The sequence below is a fragment of the Rhinopithecus roxellana genome, chromosome 20 (assembly GCF_007565055.1).
Source record: "Rhinopithecus roxellana isolate Shanxi Qingling chromosome 20, ASM756505v1, whole genome shotgun sequence".
NCBI lineage: Eukaryota > Metazoa > Chordata > Mammalia > Primates > Cercopithecidae > Rhinopithecus > Rhinopithecus roxellana.
In genome coordinates this window covers 56077365-56104522 of record NC_044568.1, presented here as the reverse complement: position 1 = coordinate 56104522, position 27158 = coordinate 56077365, and the positions used below count along the sequence as shown (strand labels likewise).

General features: G+C 42.1%; 1 protein-coding gene across 2 annotated transcripts in view; it reads left to right on the top strand.

The window, feature by feature from the left end:
* Positions 1 to 26816, top strand: part of PLCG2 (phospholipase C gamma 2) — a 193446-nt gene extending 166630 nt beyond the window's left edge. For both annotated transcript variants that reach the window (XM_010375145.2, XM_030924434.1), the window contains 6 exons: positions 985 to 1130; positions 2000 to 2114; positions 3070 to 3237; positions 9323 to 9411; positions 21096 to 21280; positions 22351 to 26816. In XM_010375145.2, the coding sequence (XP_010373447.1) occupies positions 985 to 1130; positions 2000 to 2114; positions 3070 to 3237; positions 9323 to 9411; positions 21096 to 21280; positions 22351 to 22393 (746 nt within the window). In that variant the 3' untranslated portion in view covers positions 22394 to 26816. The remainder of the gene's footprint in view (positions 1 to 984; positions 1131 to 1999; positions 2115 to 3069; positions 3238 to 9322; positions 9412 to 21095; positions 21281 to 22350) is intronic.
* The last annotated feature ends 342 nt before the right edge of the window (positions 26817 to 27158 follow it).

Sequence of the window (27158 nt, the reverse complement as noted above, 5' to 3'; positions counted from 1 at the left end):
TTCTGGACACCAAGTGGTTGCATAAATCATGGGGCTTTGTGCTTTTGTTGTTGTTATTTAAAACCTCTTTCGGGGATCTATTCATCAGTAGCCTCCTTTACATTCTTTTTGTAGCCACCTTGGATTCCATTGAATGGAACAATCATTTATTTAACAAGTCCCCGTGTAGGCACATGTAGGTGTTCCCCATTATTTGCGTCACAGACAGCACTGCCTTCTGTACCCTGACGTGAGCGCCATTCCACAGATGTAGGAATATGTCTGTGGGACAGAATTCTCAGAAGCGCAGGGAGGGTCCAGCAGCACTTGCATTTTGATCCACTTTGCCCTGAAGAAACCACTGAAGATGTGCCTGCAGGTGTGCCTGAGCTAAGCCACGCTGCCAGACTGCCCTCCAGAGAGCTTGTGGGCGGAGATGCAAATAGGTGGAGGTTGGAGTCCACTCTTTGTATAACTTCACTGAGTTTCGTTGAACTTGTTGGCGTTTGCACAACTGAGAGGTGAACACTGACATACTGTAGTCCATTAGAGGTTCTTCTTGTGACATTAACCAGTTTTTCTCTTATTTAAGGAGCAGTGACTTTTCTTTTCTGCAAAGTGTTTGTGCTTCTTACCCGACGTATCTATGCAGTAGGTATTTATAGCATAGATGTATCAGAACTAAGAGGTTAAAAATTTATATTCATGTATTTGTCATTTGAATTAAAATAGCCTATGCAATTTGTTTCTACATAGATACTTTTCACTAGTTTGAATCTTTTCTTTTGATTCGGGATTTTGTGACATACTTGGAAAGGTGTTCCCCAGTCTGGGATTTTGTTGTCTAGAAACCCTATATTTTCTTCGAGTGAGATACTTACTTTAACAGCTGCCTCACATTCATGGTGGGAAAAGGTGTAATTCATTCCCCACCTAGGAACTCCTGGCCTAGGAGGCCAGCATGCTTATGCCTGACTCACAGCAGGCCTTCACTTTCCTTCCCAGATAAGTTCATGCAGATGAATCACGCGCTGTTTTCTCTCAATGGGCGCACGGGCTACGTTCTGCAGCCTGAGAGCATGAGGACAGAGAAATATGACCCAATGCCACCCGAGTCCCAGAGGAAGATCCTGATGACGCTGACGGTCAAGGTAAAGCCAGCCCTCCCTTCCTGCCAGGGGAGCCAGCTGCCCTCCCTGGGGGCTGGGCCGACGCTGCCTTGAGAGCGGGGAACCCATGGCTAGGAAGGCTTGTTGTCTTGTTTAAACTAAACTACCCACATTCAGGCAGTGTGTGAGGATCTTTTTCTTACAGTACACTCCACGGTCGTTTGGGAGAAAGGGAGGGGAAACCTCCCCTTGTCGTCTGTGGGGGTGAGGTGTGACCCTGTCTTTCTGGGGTCCCGGTGAGGTCAGCCTCTGGCTGGAAAGAGAAAGAAAACATGGGAAACAGCCATTTGGTCTTAATGGAGACATTTTTTTCCTTACTTTGTCCAGTTCCAGCGCTTGTTAAAATTCATCTGATTTTCAGAGAAAGTGCTGTTACTTTGTAAGAATTTTTGAAAAGTAGAGAAATGAATTGCATTTCTCATGAAATTAAGGGCGGTGGGGGGAAGAAGCATATGTAAACACAGGCCTTTAAGTAAACTGCAGTTACAAAAAGAATGCCACGTTGTCCCTCAGCCTTTCCTGGGGGTGGGGAGATCCAGTGATTAAGCTCTGCCTTGATCAGAGGCACCTACTTGGGCATGGATGTGCATGCATGAGCTCAGGTGAGTTTTACCTGTTGAGTCAGGTGGCATATGGGGCTGAGACCCAGGCTGATGCTGAGGAACTGTGGGATATACCACAGTCCACCTTCATCCACCGCAGAAGGTTGCTCTGGCTTCTCCAGTGAATTTGGGAAAATTAGGGCTGGCATTGAACTCATCCAGTGTCACTCTAGAACCCAGTCGCAATCCATGCTAGGCTGTTTGTTCAGGACCCCAGGAGGGTTCCAATGCTTCCCTTCGGTGTCCCAGGTTCTCGGTGCTCGCCATCTCCCCAAACTTGGACGAAGTATTGCCTGTCCCTTTGTAGAGGTAGAGATCTGTGGCGCCGACTATGACAACAACAAGTTCAAGACGACGGTTGTGAGTAAGTCGCCTTGGCCCCTCTGCTTTGAAACGTCCGGCCAGTGACTCCTTTGTGGGAGTGCTCTTCCTGGGGTATTTTGCAATGCACTTTAGTGGTCCAAGGTTTTCTTTCCTCCCTCTTGCCCATGTGGCTCAGCTTGAGGAGGGGATACAAAGGGCCACTTTATTAAATCCTCAGACCTTCCCCCAGTGCTGTTTGCCTGCCTGTAACCCAAGTCTGGAATCCTAGGTGAGGCCCTGACACTAGGTTCGTCCTCTTTGTGCAACAGCCCAATCTGATTGATCTACTGAGTCAAAGGCCAAGAGGCAGAGACACGGAGAGAGGGGGTGAACCTACATGGCTGACCTGACCAGAGGATCAGCCTAACCTGGGGGAGCTTAGCCCCTAGAGGGCAGGAGGAATGCTTGCTCTTCCAGGAAAAGCCAGGAGGGAACCGCGAATGGTGGGCCTTCTAAGGCACAGGAACCTTGCCCCTGGTAAAAAGTAGCCGAATGAACAACTCAGATGCTGACCGAGTAAACTGGCATTTTTGGAGAGTTGCAGGATTGCTGCTTGCTTGCTCTGTGAGGCTTGGGCTCTCACCTGCAGCTGTAGAATCCCCTGCTGGTGGATGTGGCTTGCAGGTTCTCTTCTCCTCTTTCATTTTTTCCAAATTCCACCTTCCTGCTCTGCGAACACCTCCCCTCTTCCCTTCTCCCCCATCCTGGGGAGGGGAGATGGAGGTGGTCTCCTTGCTCTGCTCACCAAGGGACCAGCCTGCAACAGCAGCTTCAAGGATTGCTCAAGGTGGGGTGGGGGAGTGAAGAAAATTACTCAGATTTTCTTAGATCTTGGCATAGATGCATATTTATTTACATGGTTGCTAAGGGGATTCACAGCTGAAGGATGCAGAGATTGTCTTACCAGAAGGGGGCAGCTCCAAGGCGGCCTCTAATGAGCTTTGATCTCCTTCCAGATGATAATGGCCTCAGCCCTATCTGGGCTCCAACACAGGAGAAGGTGACATTTGAAATTTATGACCCAAACCTGGCATTTCTGCGCTTTGTGGTTTACGAAGAAGATATGTTCAGTGATCCCAACTTTCTTGCTCATGCCACTTACCCCATTAAAGCAATCAAATCAGGTAAGAGGCATTTTAATTAAGATGTTCAATCTGGGCTGGCATTGTACTTTGGTTTGGCTGCTGGCTTCAGAAAGAATGAAAAATCATTTTTCCTGGTTTGGATGGAATCACTGTAAAACCGACTGGGTGGCTTGGAGAGCTGGTGCACGTACAGCCTGTCATGTAGCACACAGGTGGGAGGAAGCGGGTGACAGGGGAGGCTATGCCCCTCGAAGTGGGATGTCTACATGCAAAATTGGATTGTTAGTGGATCGTCAACCTGGCACTGCAGTTTGATTTCATTTTGTAATATTATACACGGTTTGCTTCTCCCTAGCCAGGGCTAAGTCTGGGTTGATCTCCCTCCTGCTCTCTGGCTGGCAGTGTGAGAGGGTGGCAAGGGAGAGACCTTTGGCATCTTGGGAGGGGGAGTTACAATCTCGAGAGTCCAACTCCCCAAATCCTTCAGAATTCACCTTCCTCTTGTATAAAATTGGGCAGGGTTAATTTACTTCTTTGAATTGTTAGTTTTCTTCCCTGCTGAAGAAAACACAAAACCCCGTTCATGGTATGAGGAGGGTCATTTCGTATTTTTCTGCAACCAAGCCAAGCTGGGTCATACGACCAGCTCTTAAGAACACTGTTGAATTCCAGATGACTGAGCCCCTCCTGCACGGCGGAGAGAGACACCTCCAGGTGAGGGGATTTGGGACCCTGCTGCTTCTAGAGCCAGTCGTTTACAAAAACAAACCGGCTCTCCTTAGCTTCTATATATTTACTTTCCCACCGGATTTGAGGTATAATGTTTGTCAAATAGGCCCTTCCTTGCTGGATGTTGAATTTCCTTCTTCCTCTTCCTTTAGTATTTCTGATGCATGGTGCATGAGATCATAGATTCTTCCGGATTCCTCAAGAGGTCACTGTTCCCTTGTTTTCTGAGGATCATTTTTCAAGAGAAAGATGACTGTCATTTTTAGTTACTTATATAAAAATACAGTCTTTTGATGTTGTTTGGAAACCTGGGGCTCAACGAAGAGCTGAATTGGATCCTTTTTGTTTTCAGACATTCCCTTCAACCTCCACCTTTCTTAGTATAATATCATAAACCTGACCATTTCTGCTACTGGGCAGGAGCCCAATTTCTGAGCAGCAGGCATGCTAGAAAATCCAGGTGCTGGCCGGGCACGGTGGCTCACACCTGTAATCCTAGCTACTTGGGAGGCTGAGGTTGCACCACTGCACTCCGGCCTAGGTGACAGAGCAAGACTCAAAAGAAAATGCAGGTTCCTGGACCCACCACAGGGTGCTGCGTCAGCCCAGGATGGGGCCCAGGAGCGTGCATCTTTAGGCAGCTCCCCAGGTGGTCCTTGGATGGCACTTTGAGAAAACCAAACTGTGTCAAGGCTGCCTATCTTACCATTGAGGAAATGAATTCCTCAGCAAGTTAAGACTTTGGGAAAATGTTTAAACTTTGATTTTTTTTTTTTTTTTTTTTAGCACTCTAGAAATGTTCATTTTCATGAATATTGCTACTCTAGCAATAAATAATAAGTATTCATCTGTAAGAGGCCTGATATTTGGCAACCCTTCTGGGTTAACTCACCCACACTATAAACTACCTTTTTTTTTTTTTTTTTTAAGAGAGAGTCTTGCTCTGTCGCTCAGGCTGGAGTGCAGTGGGTGATCTCAGCTCACTGTAACCTCTGCCTCAGTCTCCTGATGTAGCTGGGACTCCAGGTGCACACTACCACATCTGGCTAATTTTTGTATTTTTAGTAGAGATGGAGTTTTGCCATGTTGGTCAGAAAAAAAGTGATGAGATTACGGCAGTGAGCCACTGTGCCTGGCCTGTGAACTACTTTGAACCCAGCACTGAGGCTGATTCCTTAATTTGCTTCTTTTAGATTAGTCTAATAAGGCGTAGGAATGCAACCAATTCTGCTGGTGCAGGAAGTATAGCTTCTGGTACATCTTTAGCTTCCTAGCGTTGATGCTGTAACAGACTTCTTGTTATGGTAACTGCCTGCCAGTTCCTCTACTGGACTCATCCAGGTAGCTGTGCTGAAACCCCCTGGTTACCCTGACATCCTCTTGAAGGATGAAGGCCGTGACCCTCATAACCCCTCCCAGTGCCTTGCAGAGATGTCAGAGTTGATGATAAAACCTCCTTACCTTACTGGGCATCAAAGTGTGTCAATTCATCTGCAGAATGCAATGACTTAGCTTGGAGATTTAGAAAAAACAAAGGTCAAAACCTCAAGGGAGATTAAAAATGTGACCTCATCCTCCCCCGACTGTGAGATACTCTCAGCAGGGACCTTTCCTCGCTCCTTTCTAGCGCCTAGCAGTGCCTGGCACATCCATATTCATGGGAGGAATGAAATAGAGTGAACAGAAGGCATTGAGGGGCTTCCAAACTCAAAAAATAAACTTCGCCCATTGTCATTAGAGATGCACTTAAGCTTTTAAACCAGCTGGAGCGCAGGAAGGAAAGAAGCAGCCTTTATTGTGTTAGGTACCTTAAACTTTCTCTTTTAATCCTCACAGTAATCCTGTGAAAGGGGTTTTATCTTTGGTTTTAAAATTCTGAGCACTTTGAGGCCTAGAAACTATGACTTAACGTGCTCAAGGTCACACACCTGTAGGACCAGAGCTGAGATTCAAACCCAGGAATGTCTAATTTCGAACCCCGTGTTCCTCCTCTGCAGGCTGCCCTCTCACTGGGCCCTCAAAGCCCGAAGCATTGATCTTACTTTAAAACGTGTCTGTATTTCCCTTTCCCCTGTGAAATGACTAGAAATAAGAAGAAAAATGATTCTGTTTTGGGTGAAATTGGGAAACACCTTTGAGCAGACTCCAGTATACAAGGAGGGCTGCCCAGTGCGTAAAAATGGGACTTGGGCAGTGAGAGAAGTTACACAGAGCTGGAGATAGCTGGCCATGGGGGCAGAGCTCACGTCTCTGATTTAAGAGGCACTTGCCTAGTGTCAGATAGTACTGTCTGGCCTGGAACCATGCTATTGGAGTATACAGGCTACCTGATAGCCTCCCAGGAACACCATGGAGCCGTCATTCCAGTTCATCCTAACAGTCAATCAGCAGCTAGACTGTATTAGTCCGTTCTCACACTGCTATAAAGACATACTTGAGACTGGGTAATTTATGAAGAAAAGAGGTTTGATTGACTCACAGTTCTGCAGGCTGTACAGGCTTTTGTTTCTGGGGAGGCCTCAGGAAATTTGCAATCCTGGTACGAGGGGAAACCAGCACATATTTACATGGCCAGAAGGAGGAAAAGAGAGCGAGTGAAGGGGGAGGTACTACACACTTTTAAACAACCCCATCTCATGAGAACTCACTATCATGAGATCAGCAAGTGGGAAGTCCACCCCCATGATCCAGTCACCTCCCATCAGGCCCCAGCTCCAACACTGGGGATCCCAATTCAACATGAGATTTGGGTGGGGACACAGAGCCAAACCATAACATAGACTTAATTCTTCCCCACTGTCCACAGATTAGCTCATTAGAGATGCAGAATCTCAGGCTTCACCCCAGACTTCCCAAGTCAGAATCTGCATTTTAACAAGATTCACAGGTGATTCATATTTGCATTAATGTTGGTCTGTCACTGGGCTAGACTGCAAGAATTCTGTGAGGCTTGGTCAAGGCAAAAAACAAACTAGCAACAAAAATCACATTGTATCCGTAGGGAAAAAATAGGTCAGAAGACTTCTTCACAGCAGTATATTCAATGAGAGCAGTGTCCCCAAAACCCTACCAGGAAAAGAGTGGGTATAAAATATTCAGATTTTATACCCACTCAAACTGTCATTCAACTATAAAATCAAAGGACGGATGCTCTCAAACATGCACAGCTCAGGAATTCTGTGTCCCATGGGCTCATTTTGAAGAGAACAAAAGAGGACACATTTAGCCAATGAAGGCATCCACAGAGTTCAGTAAGATGATGAGCATCGAGCCATTAAAAAATAGGAATCTGTACATTTCCTTATGTATAAAATTGTGTATCAGAAGACGAACACTGTAAACCAATACTGAGCTCTGGGTGGCGAGATGCATGCTGGGGAAAATATAATGATGTCTTTGTCATACTTTGAATTGTATACATAAATAAGATGGATTGATGGGTGGATAAATACATGACAAAACAAGCACAGTCGGCCCTCTGGATCTGTGGACTCAACCAGCCAAGCTTGGATTGAAAATATTTTTGAAAACGTTATGTATCAAACATATACAGACTTTTTTCTTATTCCTTAATACAGTATAACAGTTACACAGTATTTGTATTGTCTTGGATATTAAAATGATCTAGAGATAAAATATATGGGAGGATGTGCATAGGTTATATGCAAATACTACATCATTTAATTATTTAGAGACAGGGTCTTCCTCTGTCACTGAGGCTGAAATTCAGTGGTGTCACACCACTATGATCATCATAGCTCACGGCAGCTTCAGACTCCTCGGCTCAAGCAATCCTCCTGCCTTAGTCTCCCTAGTAGCTGGGACTACAGGTGTGCATCACCGTGCCCAGCTAAATTTTTTATTTTATTTTTTGTAGAGATGGGGTCTTGCTATGTTGCCTAGGCTAGTCTTGAACTCCTGGCTTCAAGTGATCCTCCTGCCTTGCCCTCCCCAATTGCCAGGATTACAGGCATGAGCCACCATACTTGGCCAACTATGTCATTTCATATCAGGAACTTGAGCATCCAAGGATTTTGGTATCTGGGGAAGTCCTGAATGAGTCCTCCATAGATATCAAGGGGACAACTGTAGAGTGAAAGTTTCATACAATCTAGGTGGTGGGTATACAAGTGTTCTTTGTAATACTTTTTTAGTGTTGCTGTATGTTTAAGAATTTTATATTAAAATGCCAGAAAAACATAAGCCTCCCTTTGTGGGAGAATTATGGTTACAAAATGGAATGCAAATATTATACACCATGTCCATACAGAAATCATACACCTTAGGGGTGTAAAAGGAGAAGTTGGGGGAAGAAAAGGAGAAAAGGTACAGGTTTGTGTAAGTATGCGACTTTCCTCTTCATAAGCAGTGGAAAGGGATTCAATGGATATTGTTTGAAGGTGATAAATGAACTGAGAGTATAAAATGTTCCAAGAGAAATAAGCCCAAAATCTGAATGGTGGAAGGCACAGAGGAAACAGTGGGAGGGTCCTATTTTGGGCATTGCTTGTCTTGGAGAATCAGTAGATATGATATAAATGCTTTCAAGACAAACTAGGACCACAGAAACAATCTCTAAGATACAATGCTAACTGGTAAGGCACTCTCATTTGTGATTTAAAAGCAACTCAAACATATGCATAGGCAATCTTGGGAAAGATACTGTTAACAATGGTTCCTTTTAGGACAGAGAGGAGGATTGGGTGGGAGTGACAGTTCTGTTTTAGCCCTGTGTTCTTTTATACTAAATTAAAAGAAGCCAGCAAACCAACCTTTGAGATGTGTTGCCTTAAACATGACTGAATGGGGGTGGGGGTGGGGAAGATTCAGCTCCAACTCGCCCCCACCCTTCAGCCCTAAATAAAAATAAACATTTAAATGACTGTCAAACATAGGTCCTACTTGTAAACAGGGAATGGCTTTCGGAGGAGGAAGATCAATACTGCTATGAACTACTAAGGGACAGAAAGATTTCCTCCCATTGGAAATCTTTAAAGATAAAACACACTCCCTGGTCCTGTGCTTTCTAAGGCTCTAAGTGGAGGAAATGGATGAGGATTCACTACTCTTTTGGTCTCAGGAGTATTTAAGGAATTGAACCACAGCTGCAACCACTACACTCAATGTGGAATGTTCTGTGGGTTTTAATTTCTTCTGAGTGATGGTAGATATTTTTAAACTTGCTTCCCTGTATGGACCAGTCAGTCATAGCTGTTGGCCTGTATCCCTAACCATCAGGATAGGACCTCCGGCTTCCACAAAGTCAGCCCCCAGCAGGGGGCACTGACTTCTCTTCTCTTTGAACTAGGCCTGTGATCCCTGGGCATCCTCCAAAAAAATCTAAGGTCTGTCATTAATTACCTGCCTTTGCATTTTCCTCCTTGTTCTGCTTCAGGATTCAGGTCTGTTCCTCTGAAGAATGGGTACAGCGAGGACATAGAGCTGGCTTCCCTCCTGGTTTTCTGTGAGATGCGGCCAGTCCTGGTGAGTGGAGATACGCCAGTAAGGGTTCCCTGAGCTATGCCTGCTGGTGGGGGTAGAAATGGCCTATGAATACCATTGGCTGAGGGACTTAAGCCCATTGAGAATTATCTAGCCCAAGCATGAGACATCATACAAGAATTCCTTTTTGCGAATTCCCCAGAGTTTCCTGGGTTTTCCCTCCCAGCATCCTCCTTTCTTGGAGAATGCTGTGTGATTCTGCGTAGGCAGTGAAGGAAAGGGTGCTGGTACTTGTAAGTTCCTCATAGTTTCATTTCAGCAAGAGCCAGGCCAGATGATGCCTTCCTAGATAGACTCATCCTTTCTGGATGCTTTTTTGGTGCCAGTGGGTCTTTAGGAATCCTGTCAAAAAGTCTGATAGCCTCCAGTGAGGGCCTGTCTTGGCCTGTCCTGGGGACAAAAATGCATGAACCCCAACTTCTCTCTAGAGAAGACTGAAGCAGACTTCCTTCCTGGTTCTTTTGATTTTCCCAGGCCTTGAAGATACTGAGTCTCTCCTTTGATTAATCAGTTTGGATAGGCTTGGTCTTGAGCTATATTTAAAAATGTGGCAAGTTTGCTCAGGATGAAGGGTTAGGAATGGAGCTCCCTGCTGTGTGGAGTCAGGGCTTGGGTTTGGGTAGATGACTGGGTATTTACTTACTGTGATTCTGGAGCTCCAGAGACTCGATGATGGCCTCTCTCATAGGCTCAGACCCACATATCAGGCCTATGTTTTTGCAGTGCCTGACCTGTAGGCAGTACCATCTCCCAGGATCTTTTCATTCCCCCTACTGCAGAAGCACAAAGCTCCACATGGGCTAAAGCTCGACATGGGCTGAGTGAGTTCTGTGGTCAGATTCTCTCTGGCTGACCTAAAAAACTGTAGTTCTGAATCTCAGTGGGTTGATGTGGGCTTGGTTAGTACCCCCCAATACCCATCTTGTTTTCTCATTTTGGTTGTTTTCCAGATAGAGAAATCAGGGTCTGTAATTTGGCTATAAAAACTAAACAGGGATATTCAGACCTTTGAACAGCCATAACAACAGTCCATGCAATAAAAATTCATGAACTTGACTCAGAGGAGGGAATATTAGGCTTTTCTGCATAGCCATTTCCCTATGTGCAGCTTTTGCAACTTTGATAGTTTTCCACTCCCAGAGCATTTTTAGGAGCACTGAGATGAAAGAAGATGCAATAAGGGAAGACCCAGGCACGGTAGCTCAGGTCTGTAATCCCAGCACTTTGGGAGGCTGAGACAGGAGGATAGCTCAAGCCTGGGTGGCAGAGGTTGCACTGAGCTGAGACTGTGCCACTGCACTCCAGCCCGGGTGACAGAGTGAGACCCTGTCTCAAGGAAAAAAAAATAAGGGAAGAAAGAGCAGGAAAAACTGCTGAGAGACTTAAAAAGCACAGCTGTTAGGGACCGAAGAACCTGAGACAGTCTCACTTTTCAATGGCCTAAAATAAACTTCACCAGCATTTAAATGACTGTGTGAGTCTTCCATCAAGTAGAATGACCATAAATGAATCACACCTCAAGCCGAGCATTTAGATGGAATCCATTTACAAACAAGGCGATCATGCACAGCTTTAGGTGAGTACCCTTTTCCTCCTTTATGCCAGAATTCTTTCCTTAGGATCAATACTCAGATATAGAATTAGTGGGATCAATTAATTTAGCTGAATGGTAAAACTATAAAACCTGGGCTTTAGCAGAAGCCTTAAACCAGTGAGCACGAAGACCCTTTGCTTAGTTAAGCTTATCCCTTCCCAGCTCACCAAAGGATCTGGGATTTGCACATCTGTTGCCTGGGGAAAGGGAACCGGTGCTGTTCTCTCTATACATAAAACCCCTCTGCAGACACGTCACAGAAAAGTCAAGTGATAAAAATGGTTTTAGATGGTGGTAGGGCAGCATTTGCCTAGGCTCAGCTGCTCTGCAAGGCTGCTGTAAACAACCGGAAACATCATAAATAATTTAAGTGATTAGGTATCACCAGCAGCAGAGAAAATTAGTATATTTAAAAGAAAATTGTGTTGAGGCAGATTTGACTTCCTTGATGAGGGAAGCTTAATGCCGGGGCTGCCACTGTAGGGAGTCAGGGGCGTTGTGTGGCGTTCTAAATGGAAAGTCAATGCTCGCAAATCTTCTTTCTGAAAGTGTTCTTTAGTTCAGCTGCTAGCTCTTGAGATTTCATTTAATTCCACATCTGTCACCTGGTTTTGTGCCACTCACAGGTGCAGCTTGGCATTTCTGTCCACACTGGGATAAGAAGTCGCTCTTGGAAGCCGAGCTGAATTGCATTCGGTAGACCTGGGCTTTCTCCTTAATGCCCACGGTCATACCTTTTATTTATCACCACATCCTCTGGAAGCCAGGGAGAAACTCTGGTAAACAACCTCAAGACAGCGTTTTCTGAGCAAATGATTGATCCAGTAAGGGCTAAAATGGAGTTTACTCATAAAACATTTGCTGAGATAGAGTTTACAGCCCCAGAAAACTGTCAATAAGCACTTTAAACACCTTCTGAAGAAGCCATTTACATGTCACAATTACTTTATCAAGTCACAGTCCTTTACTTTGTTAGCAGTATGTTTAGTTTATAAAGAGTATTTTCAGCACCATTTTATTACCTACTGTATTTTAAGATGTAAGGAAAGGAAGGTGGGGGAGTTGAAAAGAGTCCTCACAAACAGCCTGTATCTAACCACCGTTACCATCTTGGTAGATTTCCATTGCCTTATGATTTTTTGTATATGATATTTCCATAGTCAGATTCATACAGGTGCCCTTTTCTACTTCACCGACGACTTGAAATGATTTTCAAAGCCATTGATGCCTGTTTCATCACGTGTGGGTCCCTAATTCACTTATTCTCCTACTAATGGAGAGTTAAGTCATTGGCAGTTTTTTACTTTATAAATAATATAGGTCTTCATGTAACATTTTCTGATTAAAAATTATTTCCCAAGGCTAGATATTTAGCAATGGAATAATAAATCAAAGAAAAAAGGACCATGTATTTTTACCTGCATGTCAAATTGTTCTCTGAAAGTAAATAGTTTCTCTTAAGTTGATGTATTACATCCAATCTTGCCATTAACTGGAATAGGACTTCACTGGAATGATTTAACATGGTGAGATCCTGAAGAATGGGACTGGGGAAAATAGGAAAGCTTAATTATCCATTATCTTCCCTGGGCAAACCGGCCATTTCTGGAGGGCACACTTGAGAAAACTGGTTGCCCCAGGACCTGTTTAGTACTGATCCTGGGTGAACCGGGTTCTGTTTTGTGCTGGGTAGGAGCTACAGTGCAAGGGGTACAGAAGCCCTTCCTTAGAGTGAAAGAAAACCCAGGATGCTGTTAACTAGATTAAGGCTTATCCTAGATCAGATGCCTGAATCCCTTTGTAGAAGAGTGCACACTTTAGAATCCTGGAGGTCCAGGACTGGGAGCTGCACTCTGGCACTGAGCTGGTCCTGGTTTTTGAGGTTGGGAAATATTTCCTCACACTTGGGGAGAACTTGGGGGACACAAAGGCCTGCCTTATGCCTCATCAGCTAAAGCTGGTCAGTTTGCCCAGTGCTGGCTCCAAAGAGCAAAAACTGCTATGTTTACCATCCATGACCCAACAGTTTGACATGACTACTGAACAGACAAAACCATGAGCATGCAGTGGAAAAAGAGGACAGACTAAGGTACGCACCTGGAACAGGTGGCTGGCAGTTGAAACTGAGCCAATGGAAGCCTCAGATGATGAGAATTGTAACACATAACTCATAGGATCTTTCAAAGACATCCAAATGGAGAATTCAAAGACAAGACCTGATTTGTTGAATTAAAACATTCGGTATGTAAAGAGATCTGCATTAGTGACCCCAAAGATAATATGAAGGAAATGTTTCACAATCTAGGGCAACCCCACCATGAGATGGAAAGAAAGGAAAAGGTGGGCTGGGAGGACAGATGCCAAGGACCTAATATGAAAGCATGTCCCAAAGGACAAAGTGAAACAGATGGTGCAAAGCTATTAATGAAACAGCGAATAAAGGAAGTGTTTCTCTGATCTGCTGTTTGTGAGGGCCCACTTGGTTGCCCCACTGGGATGAATAGAAAATACATCCATACCCTTAGTAATATTTTAGTAAAAATGTTAAATTCCAAGGAAAAATTTAAAAACCTCGACTTGCAACACACTAGTTGTGTATAAAGGAACTGTATAAGTCTAATATCTGACTTGTCCTCTTTGGCGCTGAAAACTAAAGAACTCCCCAAAGGGGTAGAATGTGGACTAGGAAGACAGAATAATTCAGTGTCCAGCCCCCAACATGTCAAGGAATTTCAAAATATGCAATATTTTAGATATGTATCCTACTCAAGGGAAATCTTGAGGCAGCCCTGAATCAATGATATTTTAGTCAGAAGAGAAACTTTTAGATAGGGAGGTGAAGAGAGGGAAACCAGTGGATAATTAATTTTGCAGTACAATTACATCTTCCAGGAGGATGACAGTGTGATTAAAATTTTGTCATGGTAAATATTAAACAAGAATTTTTGAATTGGAAGAAATATACCATAATGAAAAATGCTAATCAAAAGCTGAAAAATAATCAAGTATCGACAAAGCACAGGCACGGAAAGGTAAAAATAAAGGTATCCTAAAGGGTATTTCAACTTTGATGACTAGGGAATCAGACAATAAATAAACTATACTGCAGAGGGAGAGTTAATGCTACATTTGATATTAAAGGAAACTGTGATTTTAGTTAGCATTGTTAAACTGAGGGTAACCACTGTCAGAATTGAAAAGCAGAGAAGAAATTAGGAAAAAAGGAGATCAACATAAACTTCACAAAGAGAATAAAAATAAGGTAAAGAATCAGAAGAAATTAAAGCAAAGTAAAATGTATTTAAGTGAAATGGATAAGAACTTACATTTAATTTGGTGAATAGGCTGAATCCTCCTATTAGAAAATAAATGTAACTGCAATGTTTATAAGAATAGGCCTAAAGGCAAGGTAAATAAAACAAATAGGAATGGATGGAAGAGTTACTGGGAAAATTGGGAAGGAAAAGTTAACATCAAACTAGAATTTAGGATCAGAAGTACTACAGTGTATTAAGATGAACAGTATGTAATGATAAACTGCTTGTTTTCTAAAGGGATATAAAAGTCATTAGCAAATAGCATACCACCTAAGTATATAAAACAAAAGTTCCTACAAAGACAACTGTATAAAGAAAAAATCTTTCAGAATTTGGAGAGTCTAGTATATAGGAAATCAGCGAAGATATAACATCAAAATAATTTGCCTTAAGAAATATACAACATTGTGTCCTACAAATGGCTAATATATACTATTTTCTTCTATTTCTCAAACTTTATAAATTTGATTGCATCCTTTCTTAGAAAACCTTAACACTTTAAAAAAAATCATAATTTCATAGGTCATTGGCTATAACTTGACAAGATTCGAAAGATATAAAAAGATGGTAAAATTATTCACGATTTGAAGATAATAATTTTCTAAATATAGTAAAACAAGTAAATGACCTAAAAGTAAAACATTTATGCCATAGTTACATTGAGAAGAGGAAAGTGCTTGCCTTAAAACTTCACAAAGACTGGGCCGGGCGCGGTGGCTCAAGCCTGTAATCCCAGCACTTTGGGAGGCCGAGACGGGCGGATCACGAGGTCAGGAGATCGAGACCATCCTGGCTAACACGGTGAAACCCCGTCTCTACTAAAAAATACAAAAAACTAGCCGGGCAAGGTGGCGGCGCCTGTAGTCCCAGCTACTCGGGAGGCTGAGGCAGGAGAATGGCGTGAACCCGGGAGGCGGAGCTTGCAGTGAGCTGAGATCCGGCCACTGCGTTCCAGCCTGGGCGGCAGAGCAAGACTCCGTCTCAAAAAAAAAAAAAAAAAAAAAAAAAAAAAAAAAAAACTTCACAAAGACTGAAGACATATGTACTACGAACTATTCATCTTAAGAACTTTTAAAACACCAATAAAATAGAACAAAGGAATAAAATAGAGATAGAAGCCAACTGAATAAAACACAAATCAAAAAAAAGAAAGAATAAAACATTCTGGTTTATCAAAAAGGCCAAATTTTGTTTTGAGACAGTGTTTTTTCTTGTCACCCAGGCTGGAGTACAGTGGTGTGATGATGGCTTACTGCAGCCTTGACCTCCTGGGCTCAAGTGATCTTCCTGCGTAGCTGCGACTACAGGCATATGCCACCATGCCTGGCTAATAAAAAAATTTTTTTGTGTGTGTGGAGACATAGCCTTGCTTTGCTGCCTAGGCTGCTCTCAGATCCTCCTGCCTTAGCCTCCCCAAGTGCTGGAATTACACGTGTCAGCCACTGTGTCCAGCCCCCAAAAGACCAGTTAAACTCTTTGCCTACTTAATAAAAGAACAAAGAGGAAAAACATGTTAGGGTAAACACTGGAAAGGAGACTGAACCCCAAATAATAAAGTAGAGCAAATGGATGATTGCCTTAAAGAATGTAAATAGGCTAAAATTATTCTGAAAAGCAGTAGAAAAGTTAAAACACCTATTAAACAGGTTTAGGATCTAGATGGTTTTATAGCTTAGTTTTGTCTTCATTTAAATAATGTAATTCCAATTTTACTCCACCGAAGTAAAAAGAACAATGGAAATCATTCCTGTGTCTTGAAGCTATACAATGTTCATATCAAATACTCCTAGCTTTCGCCCAACCTCATTCAGCCGTAGATCAATGTCATGTGTGAATATAGATGTTAAACTAACTTAAAAAAAAAAAAAAGCAAATGTCCAGCTGTTTACTAGAAGAGCAATATATTACAACTAAGCATTTATTCCGGGAATGCAAGGATGGTTTAACACTGGCACAGTTAGCAACAAATTAAATATGAAAACATAAACTAGTAGATGCCATAAATGTAATCAGCCAAATGAAATAATCAGTATAATTGTAGGAAAAAAGTCAGGTGATCTCTATTCTATACAAATTTAAACTAGACAAATTCTGATTGTATAGTTTACAAAACAGAAGACTTCAATTTTAAAGAGACTGATGTTTGTCTTGTATTTATTGAATGTAACCACTTCTGTCAGTTCTAGAAGTAACAAACAGAAATGTGGTGTGGGAGGAAGGGACAAATGGGAAATCCCATTTGTGATACTGACAAAAACTATAACACATTTAGGAGTAATTTAAGTAAAGGTATAGAACTTACATAAGGAAAAATATAAAATCTTATTAAAAAACACCATGTGAACAAGTAGAAATTTATACCAACTCTTCCAAAATTAATGTTTGATTTAAATTGGAGGTATCAATATAAACTCACTTAAGTTACATATATACTTATATATAGATTCACACATAGTTACATGAATAAATGTGTGTGTTTACATGTTATTACAAATACATATCCTAGCTCACTCTGCTGAGTGCCTAGAATTAATGACACCCCAGTCATTGGTTTCTAAATTCCAGATATTGCCAAATATCATATTCCAATAAAAAGAAATCAGGGCTCCTTAGACAAGTGGTTGATTTCCAGACTTGGGATAAATAACATATAAAAAGAACCTGGAGCATCTTAACGTTTCAGTAAATAAAGAAGTGCTGAAAGAATGGTGGCATCAAAGGGGCCTAAGAACCAACCAGGGAGAGCTCCCAATGGCCACAGCTGGAACAATTTGCAAAGCAAAATAATAATATTGGATTCTAGCACACGGAATGAAATAGCCACGTGTCTGTGAATGACTGAATACATGAGAGAGAAGGGACAGTCCTCCTTACAAACGAATTCTGATTAATAAATGTTGAAGGAATGAGGGAACTAGAAAATCACTGTTGAAACGGCATAGCACTAACTGCTGCAGTAAGACCTACTGATGAATGCTAAATGAAAGTTGGAGGAGAAATATATTCCCATTGTCCCAAAAGTGTCTTCCTCCAAGAAATGTATCAATTAGAAAGAAAAAAATAGCAGCTTTACAGCGGAGAGACCCTGCAGGCACCATCTTAATCAGATGATCAATGTTACCAACCACCTGGAATAAGGCATGTTGAAATCATGTCCTTCCTGATGTGAGACACTGAGAAAGGTACATTGCTTCTGTGACATTCTTGCCAAAACTGCATCTCCTCGAACAAAATAGAAGACACCAGACAAATCAAAGTTGCTGGACATTCATACAAAATAACTGACTAGTACTCGTCCAAAGTGTCCTGAGGGAGGAATGAGGAAACCATACCGATTGTAGGAGACTAAGGTAGCACAATGACTAAGGGTTGTGTGGGATCCCAGATTTGATGTGGGAACAGGAAAAGGATGTTGGTAGAAAACCCAGTGAAATATGAGTAAGATCTGTAGTTTTATTGCACTGATATTAATTTCTTAGTTTTGATACTTGTACTGTGGTTGTGCGAGATGTTAACACTGTGGAGTCTAGGTGGTTGGGGTGTGTAAGAACATTGTACTATTACTGTACCTTTTTTGTAAGCTTAAACTTCCAATATAAAACAATTTAAAAAGTATTGGTGGGGGAAAAACTTTACTTTTGTGTATTTTCTCCCCACCCAACAAACAGGAAAAAAAACTAAAGGCAGAGAATGCCATAAAGATTTTGTCTCAGGCCAGGTAAAACTTATTACCAAAGGCTTCCTTTATTTTCTAATAAAACAAACTAAATTTTTAAGTGAAAACTCAGACTCAAAAGAAATCCAGGAAATAAGTATTACAAAATGTTTTCTCTTGACTAGAGTGGTGGTTCCTCAAGTCAAGAAGAGTGGTTCACTTGCTGTAGAGTTATTCAGTAAATGGTTTCTTTTATGTTCTTTTCTGAATGTGCATTCTATTTCATATCTATACAGTGTACCCAGGACTACAGTATGTAATATAGCTGTAAATATTTTGGGACTCAGAAAAGGTGATAAAGGGCTGCAGTTATAGAAGCATTCATAGAAAAAGTGAATTTTGAACTTGCACCTGAATGACAAATACTCATTATATAGAATAAAACAATAGAAGCCATTTTCTTGTAGGTGCAGACAAGGGAAAGAGAGACCTTTCACGGTATAGAATTAACACTTAAATGGGGTTTTCGTTTTGCTTTATTTTTCGAGACAGGGTCTCATTGTCTTACCCAGGCTGGAGTACAGTGGCATGATCGTGGCTTACTGCAACCTTAACCTCCTGGGCTCATGTGATCTTACCCCCTCAGCCTCCTGAATAGCTGGGAGTACAGGATATGCCACCATGCCTGGCTAATTTTCACATTTTTTATAGAAACAGGGTCCCACTATGTTGCCCAGGCTGGTCTTGAACTCCTGGTCAAGCATTCCTCCTACCTCAGCCTCCCAAAGTGCTGGGATTACAGGCCTGAGGCACTGCGCCCGGCGACTTTATTCTTTTTTTTTTTTTTTTTTTTTTTTTAACTTTTCCCTGAACTGTATTCTTTAAATTTTTACTTTAAGTTCTGGGATACAAGTGCAGAACGTGTAGGTTTGTTACATGTGCCATGGTGGTTTGCTGCACTCATCAACCTGTCATCTAGGTTTTAAGTCCCACATGCATTAGCTGTTTGTCCTAATGCTCTCCCTCCCCCATCTCCCGACTAACCCTGGTGTGTGTTATTTCCCTCCCTGTGTCCTCATTGTTCAACTCCCACTTATGAGTGAGAACATGTGGTATTTGGTTTTCCATTCCTGTGTTAGTTTGCTGAGGATGATGGCTTCCATCGTCATCTATGTCCCTGCAAAGGACATGATCTCATTCCTTTTTATGGCTGCATAGTATTCCATGCTGTATATGTTCCACATTTTCTTTATCTAGTCTGTCATTGATGGGCATTTGGGTTGGTTCCATGTCTTTGCTGTTGTACATGGTGCTGCAATAAACATACATGTGCATGGGTCTTTATAGTAAAATGATTTATATTCCTTTGGGTACATACCCAGTAATGGGATTGCTGGGTCAAATGGTATTTCTTGTTCTAGATCCTTGAGGAACCACCATACTGTCTTCCAAATGTATTCCCTTAGGAAGGGAATACATTTAAGTGAAGTCATTGCTGACTCTTCCCAATGCCTTGACACATTCACTTAATCACCAAGGACAGCCCATTTTACCTTTGCTTACTCTTCAACCTTTGCAAACAGCTGGAATAACCATTTTCTCTCCCCCTTCTCCAAAGTCACAGTTCTAGCTGTTACCCTGGGGACTGTTAGGTCGTTAAAGTAGGAAAAAAACCTTGCAGAGTATGGTCTGAGTCCATGTTTTTCTAAAAGTAAATGACAAAGGATCTTGTTTGTGTACCTTGACACACGTTTTTGTAGCACAGTAGTCTTTCACTTGAATTCCATCAGGAAAGGCCAGTTGACTTGACCTCCTGCAAAGCCAAGCTTCACACAATAGTCAGTGACCCTCTGAAACAGATGAAATACAACATCCTCATCCTCCCTCTAGCACTGAAACCCAAACTCCCTACCCTGAGTGGGTTTTATCTTTTTGTCTCCCTTAGCATAATGTACTATTTTGGCTCCTGCAACTGAAAAGGTTAGCAGTAGGTCTTGTTTCAGTCATGGCTGAATCTCTGTGCTCACACAGTGGCTGTTTTCCTTTTTTTGGCACATTCACAACTTCTTGACACAATAGCAATGTGGCCATTACAGGACCACACTCACTCTTTCACCTGATCCCAAGAAAAGAAACTCTACCCAGAACACCAATGAAAGTCCCACGGATGCGTCTAGTTGGCCTTGATTGGGTCATGTGCCTGGAGGTGGTACTGGTGGGGGAAGTAGAAATCATTACTGGCTACAGGTGAGGCACATGCCCATCTCTGCAAGGTGTAATTTATGATACCTTGGCTTTTTTGGGTAACAGCTTTGAGAGATAATTTATATACCCACATATCATATCATCACTCATTTAAAGTGTACAATTCAATGGTTTATAGCCTATTACGTGTTGTACAGTCATGGCCACAATCAATTTTAGAACATTTCCAACACCTAAAAAGGAATCTCATGCTCATTAGCTGCTGCCACTCACTCCATCCCCCAGACCCTGGTAACCTTTAATCTACTTTGTCTCTATGCTTTTGCTAGTTCTGGACACTTCATATAAATGGCATCGCGCACTATGTGACCTTTTAGAGTTGGGTTCTTTCACTTAGAATAATGTTTTCAAGGTTCATCCATGTTGCAGCTTGTTACCTTGCCTTTTAAGACCCTTAAAAGATGTTAAATTATCTGCCTCCTGCCTGCCTTGTTGCTCTCATCTCATGCTGTTTTTTCTCCTCTGCTGGGTTCCACTTTAAGCATGCAGCTGCTTAGATGCTTTTGCAGTTAAAGACCAGAAGGTGACATGTAGACCAAGGGAAAACTGGATTAGATTAAGAAATAGGATCTACAGGCAAGGTAGTAATTATTTCAATGTTTTGCAATAAAGCGACAGTGTAAAGAGCAAGCACTTTTTAGACGGCGTGCCTCCCACACTATAAATAATTGTGTTTTATCTTTGGTTCAAATAGGCTGTGGCTCTTCTGGGCTAATCCAAGTTGCAAAACTTCTGCCCCATGTTCCCTTCAGGTGTGCTTGTGAGATGCCATGTTCACATTTTGGTTTGGAAGGTGTAGTCACCACATGGTTGTTCTCTCCCCCACATCCTGCAGGAGAGCGAAGAGGAACTTTACTCCTCCTGTCGCCAGCTAAGGAGGCGGCAAGAAGAACTGAACAACCAGCTCTTTCTGTATGACACACACCAGAACTTGCGCAATGCCAACCGGGATGCCCTGGTTAAAGAGTTCAATGTTAATGAGAACCAGCTCCAGCTGTACCAGGAGAAATGCAACAAGAGGTAGGTCAGCCCCTCCACCTGCAAACTTTTGGGGGTCTCTAGGCACAGCGATATTGGGCACCAGGGGCCAGGCTTCTGGAAAGCCCTCTGAGTTGTTTTCTTCAGAAATCCTTGGACGGGCATGGTGGCTTATGGGCCAGGCATGGTGGCTCATGCCTGTAATCCCAGCACTTTGGGAGGCTGAGGTGGTCGGATCACCTGAGGTCAGGAGTTCAAGACCAGCATGCTCAATATGGAGAAACCCAGTCTCTACTGAAAATACAAAAATTAGCCAGGTATAGTGGCAGGTGCCTGTAATCCCGGCTACTCTGGAGGCTGAGGCAGGAGACTCGTTTGAACTTGGGAGGCAGAGGTTGCAGTGAGCCAAGATCGCGCCATTGCACTCTAGCCTGGGCAACAGAGGGAGACTCCATCTCAAAAAAAAAAAAAAAAAAAAAAAAAAAAAAAAATCCTTTGGTACCCTTGACTCTAGTGCTCTTTGTTCTATAAATTAATTTAAAGTAATACCTTAGGCGCTTGCCACTTCCCCTAAGTAGAACTATTTCCTCTAGAAGGACACTTCAGTTTAATAGTGAAAATAAATGGTGACCACCGACTTTTAAGGAGTCCTTATTGTGTTCTCAAGAATGGGCTAGTCCAGTGGCTCTAGATTGGGTCAAGATCCCCCAACAGGGATGCTTCTGGTTGTGCTACAGGCATGTAATGGGATGCGGGGCGGCCAGGGTTGCCAAGTATTTCATAATGTGTCTAAAGGTACTAAGAATCATCCAGACAAAAGTCCTAATAGTAGCCACCAATGAGAAACTGTGCTGCCTGGCTTACATTATTCTCATTTAATCTTCATGTCAGCCTGCAGAGTAGCTCTTACTCTATTTTACCATTGAGGAGATTTAACCTTTCTGAGTCTCAATGTCTTACCAGGAACTTGGAGCCTGCCTCTCTGACACTCAGCCCTATACCATCCAGCTATGAATGACTGGCAAATGTATGGATAGAGAAATGTTACAGAGTTCAATGCACAGCGCATTTCTCATGCTCCAATGCTGATGGTGAAATCTGTTTTATTTCAGGTTAAGAGAGAAGAGAGTCAGCAACAGCAAGTTTTACTCATAGAAGCTGGATAATGTGTGTAAGGGTATTCTGTGTGTGCACATGTGTGTTTGCATGTAGGAGAATGTGCCCTCTTCACACTCTGGGAAGACGCTAATCTGTGACATCTTTTCTTCAAGCCTGCCATCAAGGTGACATTTCTGAAGACCCAGCTGGCATGAGTTGGGGTAACTTCCTGTCACTGTTTTCATCTTGGACAACTTCCTTAACTTATATTCTTTATAGAGGATTCCCCAAAATGTGCTCCTCATTTTTGGCCTCTCATGTTCCAAACCTCATTGAATAAAAGCAATGAAAACCTTGATCAGTTAAGCCTTCTGTTGCACAACCTGTACACAGTGAACAGGATTTCTTTTCCGGCCAAGAAGATTCTACCTCTAATGATCCAGGTAATTGACGTCCATGGAAGATGAGCTGGAAATGTAAGAAACTATTCATTAGATTCTGAAAAGGATTTTAACTAAAAGGCAAATGATTCCATAAGGGCCTAAAGAGAAGCCCTACCCAAAGGCAGCCTGCTCAGTTCAATGTACTTTAACTACCACTGGCTGCCTGCTGCAGTCCACAAGAAAATGGCTGAGTGATGGGATCTCTTCATTAAGACAATTTCTAATTAGTGGTGAGGGCTTGTTTTGTGACTAGAGTTACTGGGATGGAGGTGGGAATCTTGGGGCCTCTTTGTTTTAAAAAGCCCACCAGAGAGACCAGAGCCCTGCTGCAGGGGCAGGTTCTCACTTGCCCCTGGCTTTGCCAGCTGCTGGTAGGCTGTGGCCCCAGTAATCCCCCATGGCCCTACTGAACTGGCTGGGAGGCTGCTGGAAAGGCCCTCAGTCCACACATCTCCCCAGGCAAGAGGTCAATTGCTGCTTGAAAGAGGTAGACAAAAGTTAGGTTGATGGCGAAATTTCTCTGGGTTACCCACTTTTCTGGAGCAGCAAGCTGAGCTTTAATGGGCTAAGCATTAGGGTGTTACAGAAAATTTCAAATGCAGCCATCTCCCTTGGGGCAAACCTACCTAGTTCATGATAATATGTGCGGCTGGTGAGGGCTTCACACCTCTGCATCTTAAGATATTAATAGATACCAGTGATGTAATATGGCTTTTTAAAGGAGAGGAGAGTGCTGGGTTGGGAAGGGAGGTGGTTGGTAGAGTCAAAACTTCTCAATGAGTGAATTTACAACTGATGGGAAAACGGGTGTAACTGTGAAAAGCAATGGCTGTGGTGGGGAAGAACAAACCAGCAGTAAGCCTGATGCTTGATGTGGATGGAACTGGCCCCTAGAAACCCATCTGGCCCTCCTCTTGTTATCTGAAATGCTGGGCTTAGCATGCATGTACTGCTGAAGAGCAGGGCAGAACAAATCAGGCTCAGACCAGAAGACCCTCTGGTCCCGTACTCTACAAAAACTTACTGATCACCTCCACATGCCAAATACAGTGCCAAGATTTGGGGGTGCGATGTTAAAAAAATAAAAAGCTATGGGTCTCATCAATCATCTCCATCCACGAGCTCCTAAAAGAAAGGTATTTACCTTGCCTGAAGCCAGGAATACAGGGAACAGCAGTCTGGCCAAGGAAGGACTGTTATGGGGTGCTATTACTCCAGTTACTCCTCCAACTGGGAGTTGCTATTTTATTTGGCAGTCAGCAACTGAAGAAAGAACATTCCTCTTAGTGGCAGATGTTCAAAGCAACTTTCAAGAAAGGCTGGGTGAAAAGGCACTAGGATGAGTGCTACAGGCACTCTGCAGCCAGGGCCCCATTAACCTTTGGCCAGGTAGCTACCAGAACCTATTTTTGCTCCTGGCACTCCCCCAACCCCTCAGCTCTGTCATGACTTCTACACAGTAGAGCTCAGGTGTTGCTGTCATTACCTCCTTTCAATTTCCACTTCATTCTACTCTAAAGCCACAGTACTAAGGCCTGCATCCCCTTTCTGCCCAAAATGGATTTTTCATACCTTATCAAAGAAATTGACATATGGCAGCACAGGAAGCAGAAGCTAAACTTCTCTCCAGCTGCTGCTGTGTAAAACCCATGCATGGCCAAAGAGCTGTCAGGGGATTATGACATAAATGGTGCTGGGAAGAACCCTCTGCCTAAAACTGTCTCCTCCTCCTGGTGCTACAACTGGAATCCACCATTAGAAAGTACTTGCTTTGGTTCCTTCCTCCTGCCCTTGACAGAGTAACACGTTGATCTGGTTCTTGGTGGTGGTAGGGACTGATTGTCTCAGGAAAGGCACACATGGTATTGTGGCTGTTTCCAGAGTCTATTTGATGCTACATAACCTCAGTACCTAGCTGAGATATGCTTCCTACATGACTATTAAAGCACAGGCAATCCAGGCCAAGAAGACTCGGAACAGGCACGTTCTGAAAGATGGAAGCAGCACTTATAGATCAAAACCACCACTGCATATGTGTTCCATTGTTTTTGTTCCCCATTTTCCTAAGCGTGTTATTTAGAATATTGGTGATTACATGGAAAAATAAAGTGGGGAGGCTGGTTAGGCCTTGTGAGTTTGGGAAACGTAGGTTATAAAAGCTAAACAGTTTTTCTACTGTGAGACTAGATGTGCAGGAGTGAAAGGTGTAGAGGGTGTTGTTTTCCACATTTGTTCTCAGAATCCTTTTGCCAGAAGTGTCTCGTGGGACTTATCTATAGTGGAACACATTTGAAGCCCTGCTGCTCTATTAAGTAAGGCAGCCGGGCAACATGGTCTAATACTTCGTATGCTTTCTGACCTAGTTAAAATCTAAACTTAAGTTGCCACGGCCAGTGGTCTTTAGATTAAGCTACCCTTACCCCTGGGAGTATACCAGAGCTTTCCAAGGAATACACAGACTCCAGTCCTCTCAGGGGAGCAGTGCTCAGAGCCTCATCTTCCTGTTGTATTCTTCTCTAAGACCCACTTGCCTGAGAAAATGCCCTTTTCTCACCTTACAAAAGAAAATATGGCTTTCTCCACCTCTAGTCTTATTGTAGAGCATGACCCAAGGTATAAAATTCAAAATGTGGATATTTGGAAAGTGAAAGACTTAACAGGGTGCAAATCTTTTTGCAAATGGATTTTCCAAAATTTTCTGGTGGTTCCAAATTCTCTGCTTTCAACAAACTGGAAGGAAGAGCCTGTAGATTTCTGAGTCTCTTAGCATGTAACTACAAAGGGGTTGGAAGAATTCAGTGATTCTGCTATCACTGATGTATCTATGTGAACAAGGATCAACACCTCCATAAATGAAACTGAAAAGGGAAAACAGAATCGATGATGAACTTTGGCTCAATCTTAAGATGTTACCAATCCACATAGATGAAATAATTGTGAAGAAGAGCCCTCTTTATCTCGTTAAGTGATACATTTCCAATGAAGTTTTACTATGTTTAATAATTTGGTGAAATTTGTGCTATGTGTTTATTGATTGAGCTCAATCCAGAAGAACATTTTTAAAGGCTTACAGCCTTAAGATTATAGGATACTATATAATACCTTTGGTACAGAGATAGAATTAAACAACATAAAAATAAAAAATTTATTAGGCTAAAATTTTGAGGGAGAAGTGGTATGAAAATACAAATTCAAGGAGTAAAAGGAAAAGTGGGGCATTCCCTGCTACTAAAAATTGCCTTGTTCCAGGTAAGACTGATCATAAAAAAAAATGGCCCTGTTCATAAAATTTTTAAAAAGATCAAAGTATCTATGAAATAACTTATATTTAGAACCTCCTGGGCTAAATTTAAAAAGGAATACAACAGTTTTATTTAAACATGTAGTGTCTATAGTATGCCAGCATTTTGCAACTATTTATGATGAGAAATTTTAGATGTCACTATAGCAATATGCAAGAAGATACACAGATTTTCAAAATTCACTTAAGAGGTATCTGAGCATAAAATGTTAAGATTGCGGATCTAGGGCCACTAGTGATGAATTGTATTTGGAAGCAAAAAGGATGGCTAAAAAGGGCCTCAGGCCTTTTAACTTTAAAAGGAAAATAACTTAACCTTCAACCTGTGTGACATTTAGCTTTTTGAACCCAACCATAAAAGCTATCTTCTAATCAACAAAAAGTTAATACTTAGATTTGGAATTATACAGAATTACAAAATTGGCATTTAAAAATACTTAATAATTTGTCCCTGGTTTTTAATTTTCAAAATATTTGCTTTTTGAATAGCCAGATTCCACAGTGATCATGCCTCTCGGAAATTTCCACATTTCTTATTTTTCATTAGGCCTTAAGAAGCTGCGTTTGTAAACTTATGTTTCATTATTAAAGCTTAATTTATTTTTTATATAAACAGTATGTGCTTTCTGTACACAGAGAATTAAGTGAATGAGTCACACAGATGTTGGCTATTGTTAATGTGAAAATTAAACAGCTGTATCACATTTTGAAAAATAAAAGTTTCATCTGAATGAATATAGCAATCTGCCCAGAACTTTTTTTAAAAAATTGCTATTCACCTTTTATATTCCCAAATAAAGTACACACAAAAAAATAATTTAGTCATGAGATAGGTAGTTACAGTTATTTTTTGAAATGTGTTTTACTGTCCTATTTATCCCACATTTCTCTAGGTTACAGGTTTATCTTACCTTCAGCAAAAACTCACTCTATGTTGAAACTCAAGTTTGTAAGATTAATACTTGAGTGCTCTTCAATTTATCAGTTTTGAAAGAATGTTTAGTGTTGGAAGGAGCAAGGACCTTATAATAAGTCCCTGTATTTCTCAGCTGAGTGATGGGTTCCCTAGAACTGTCAA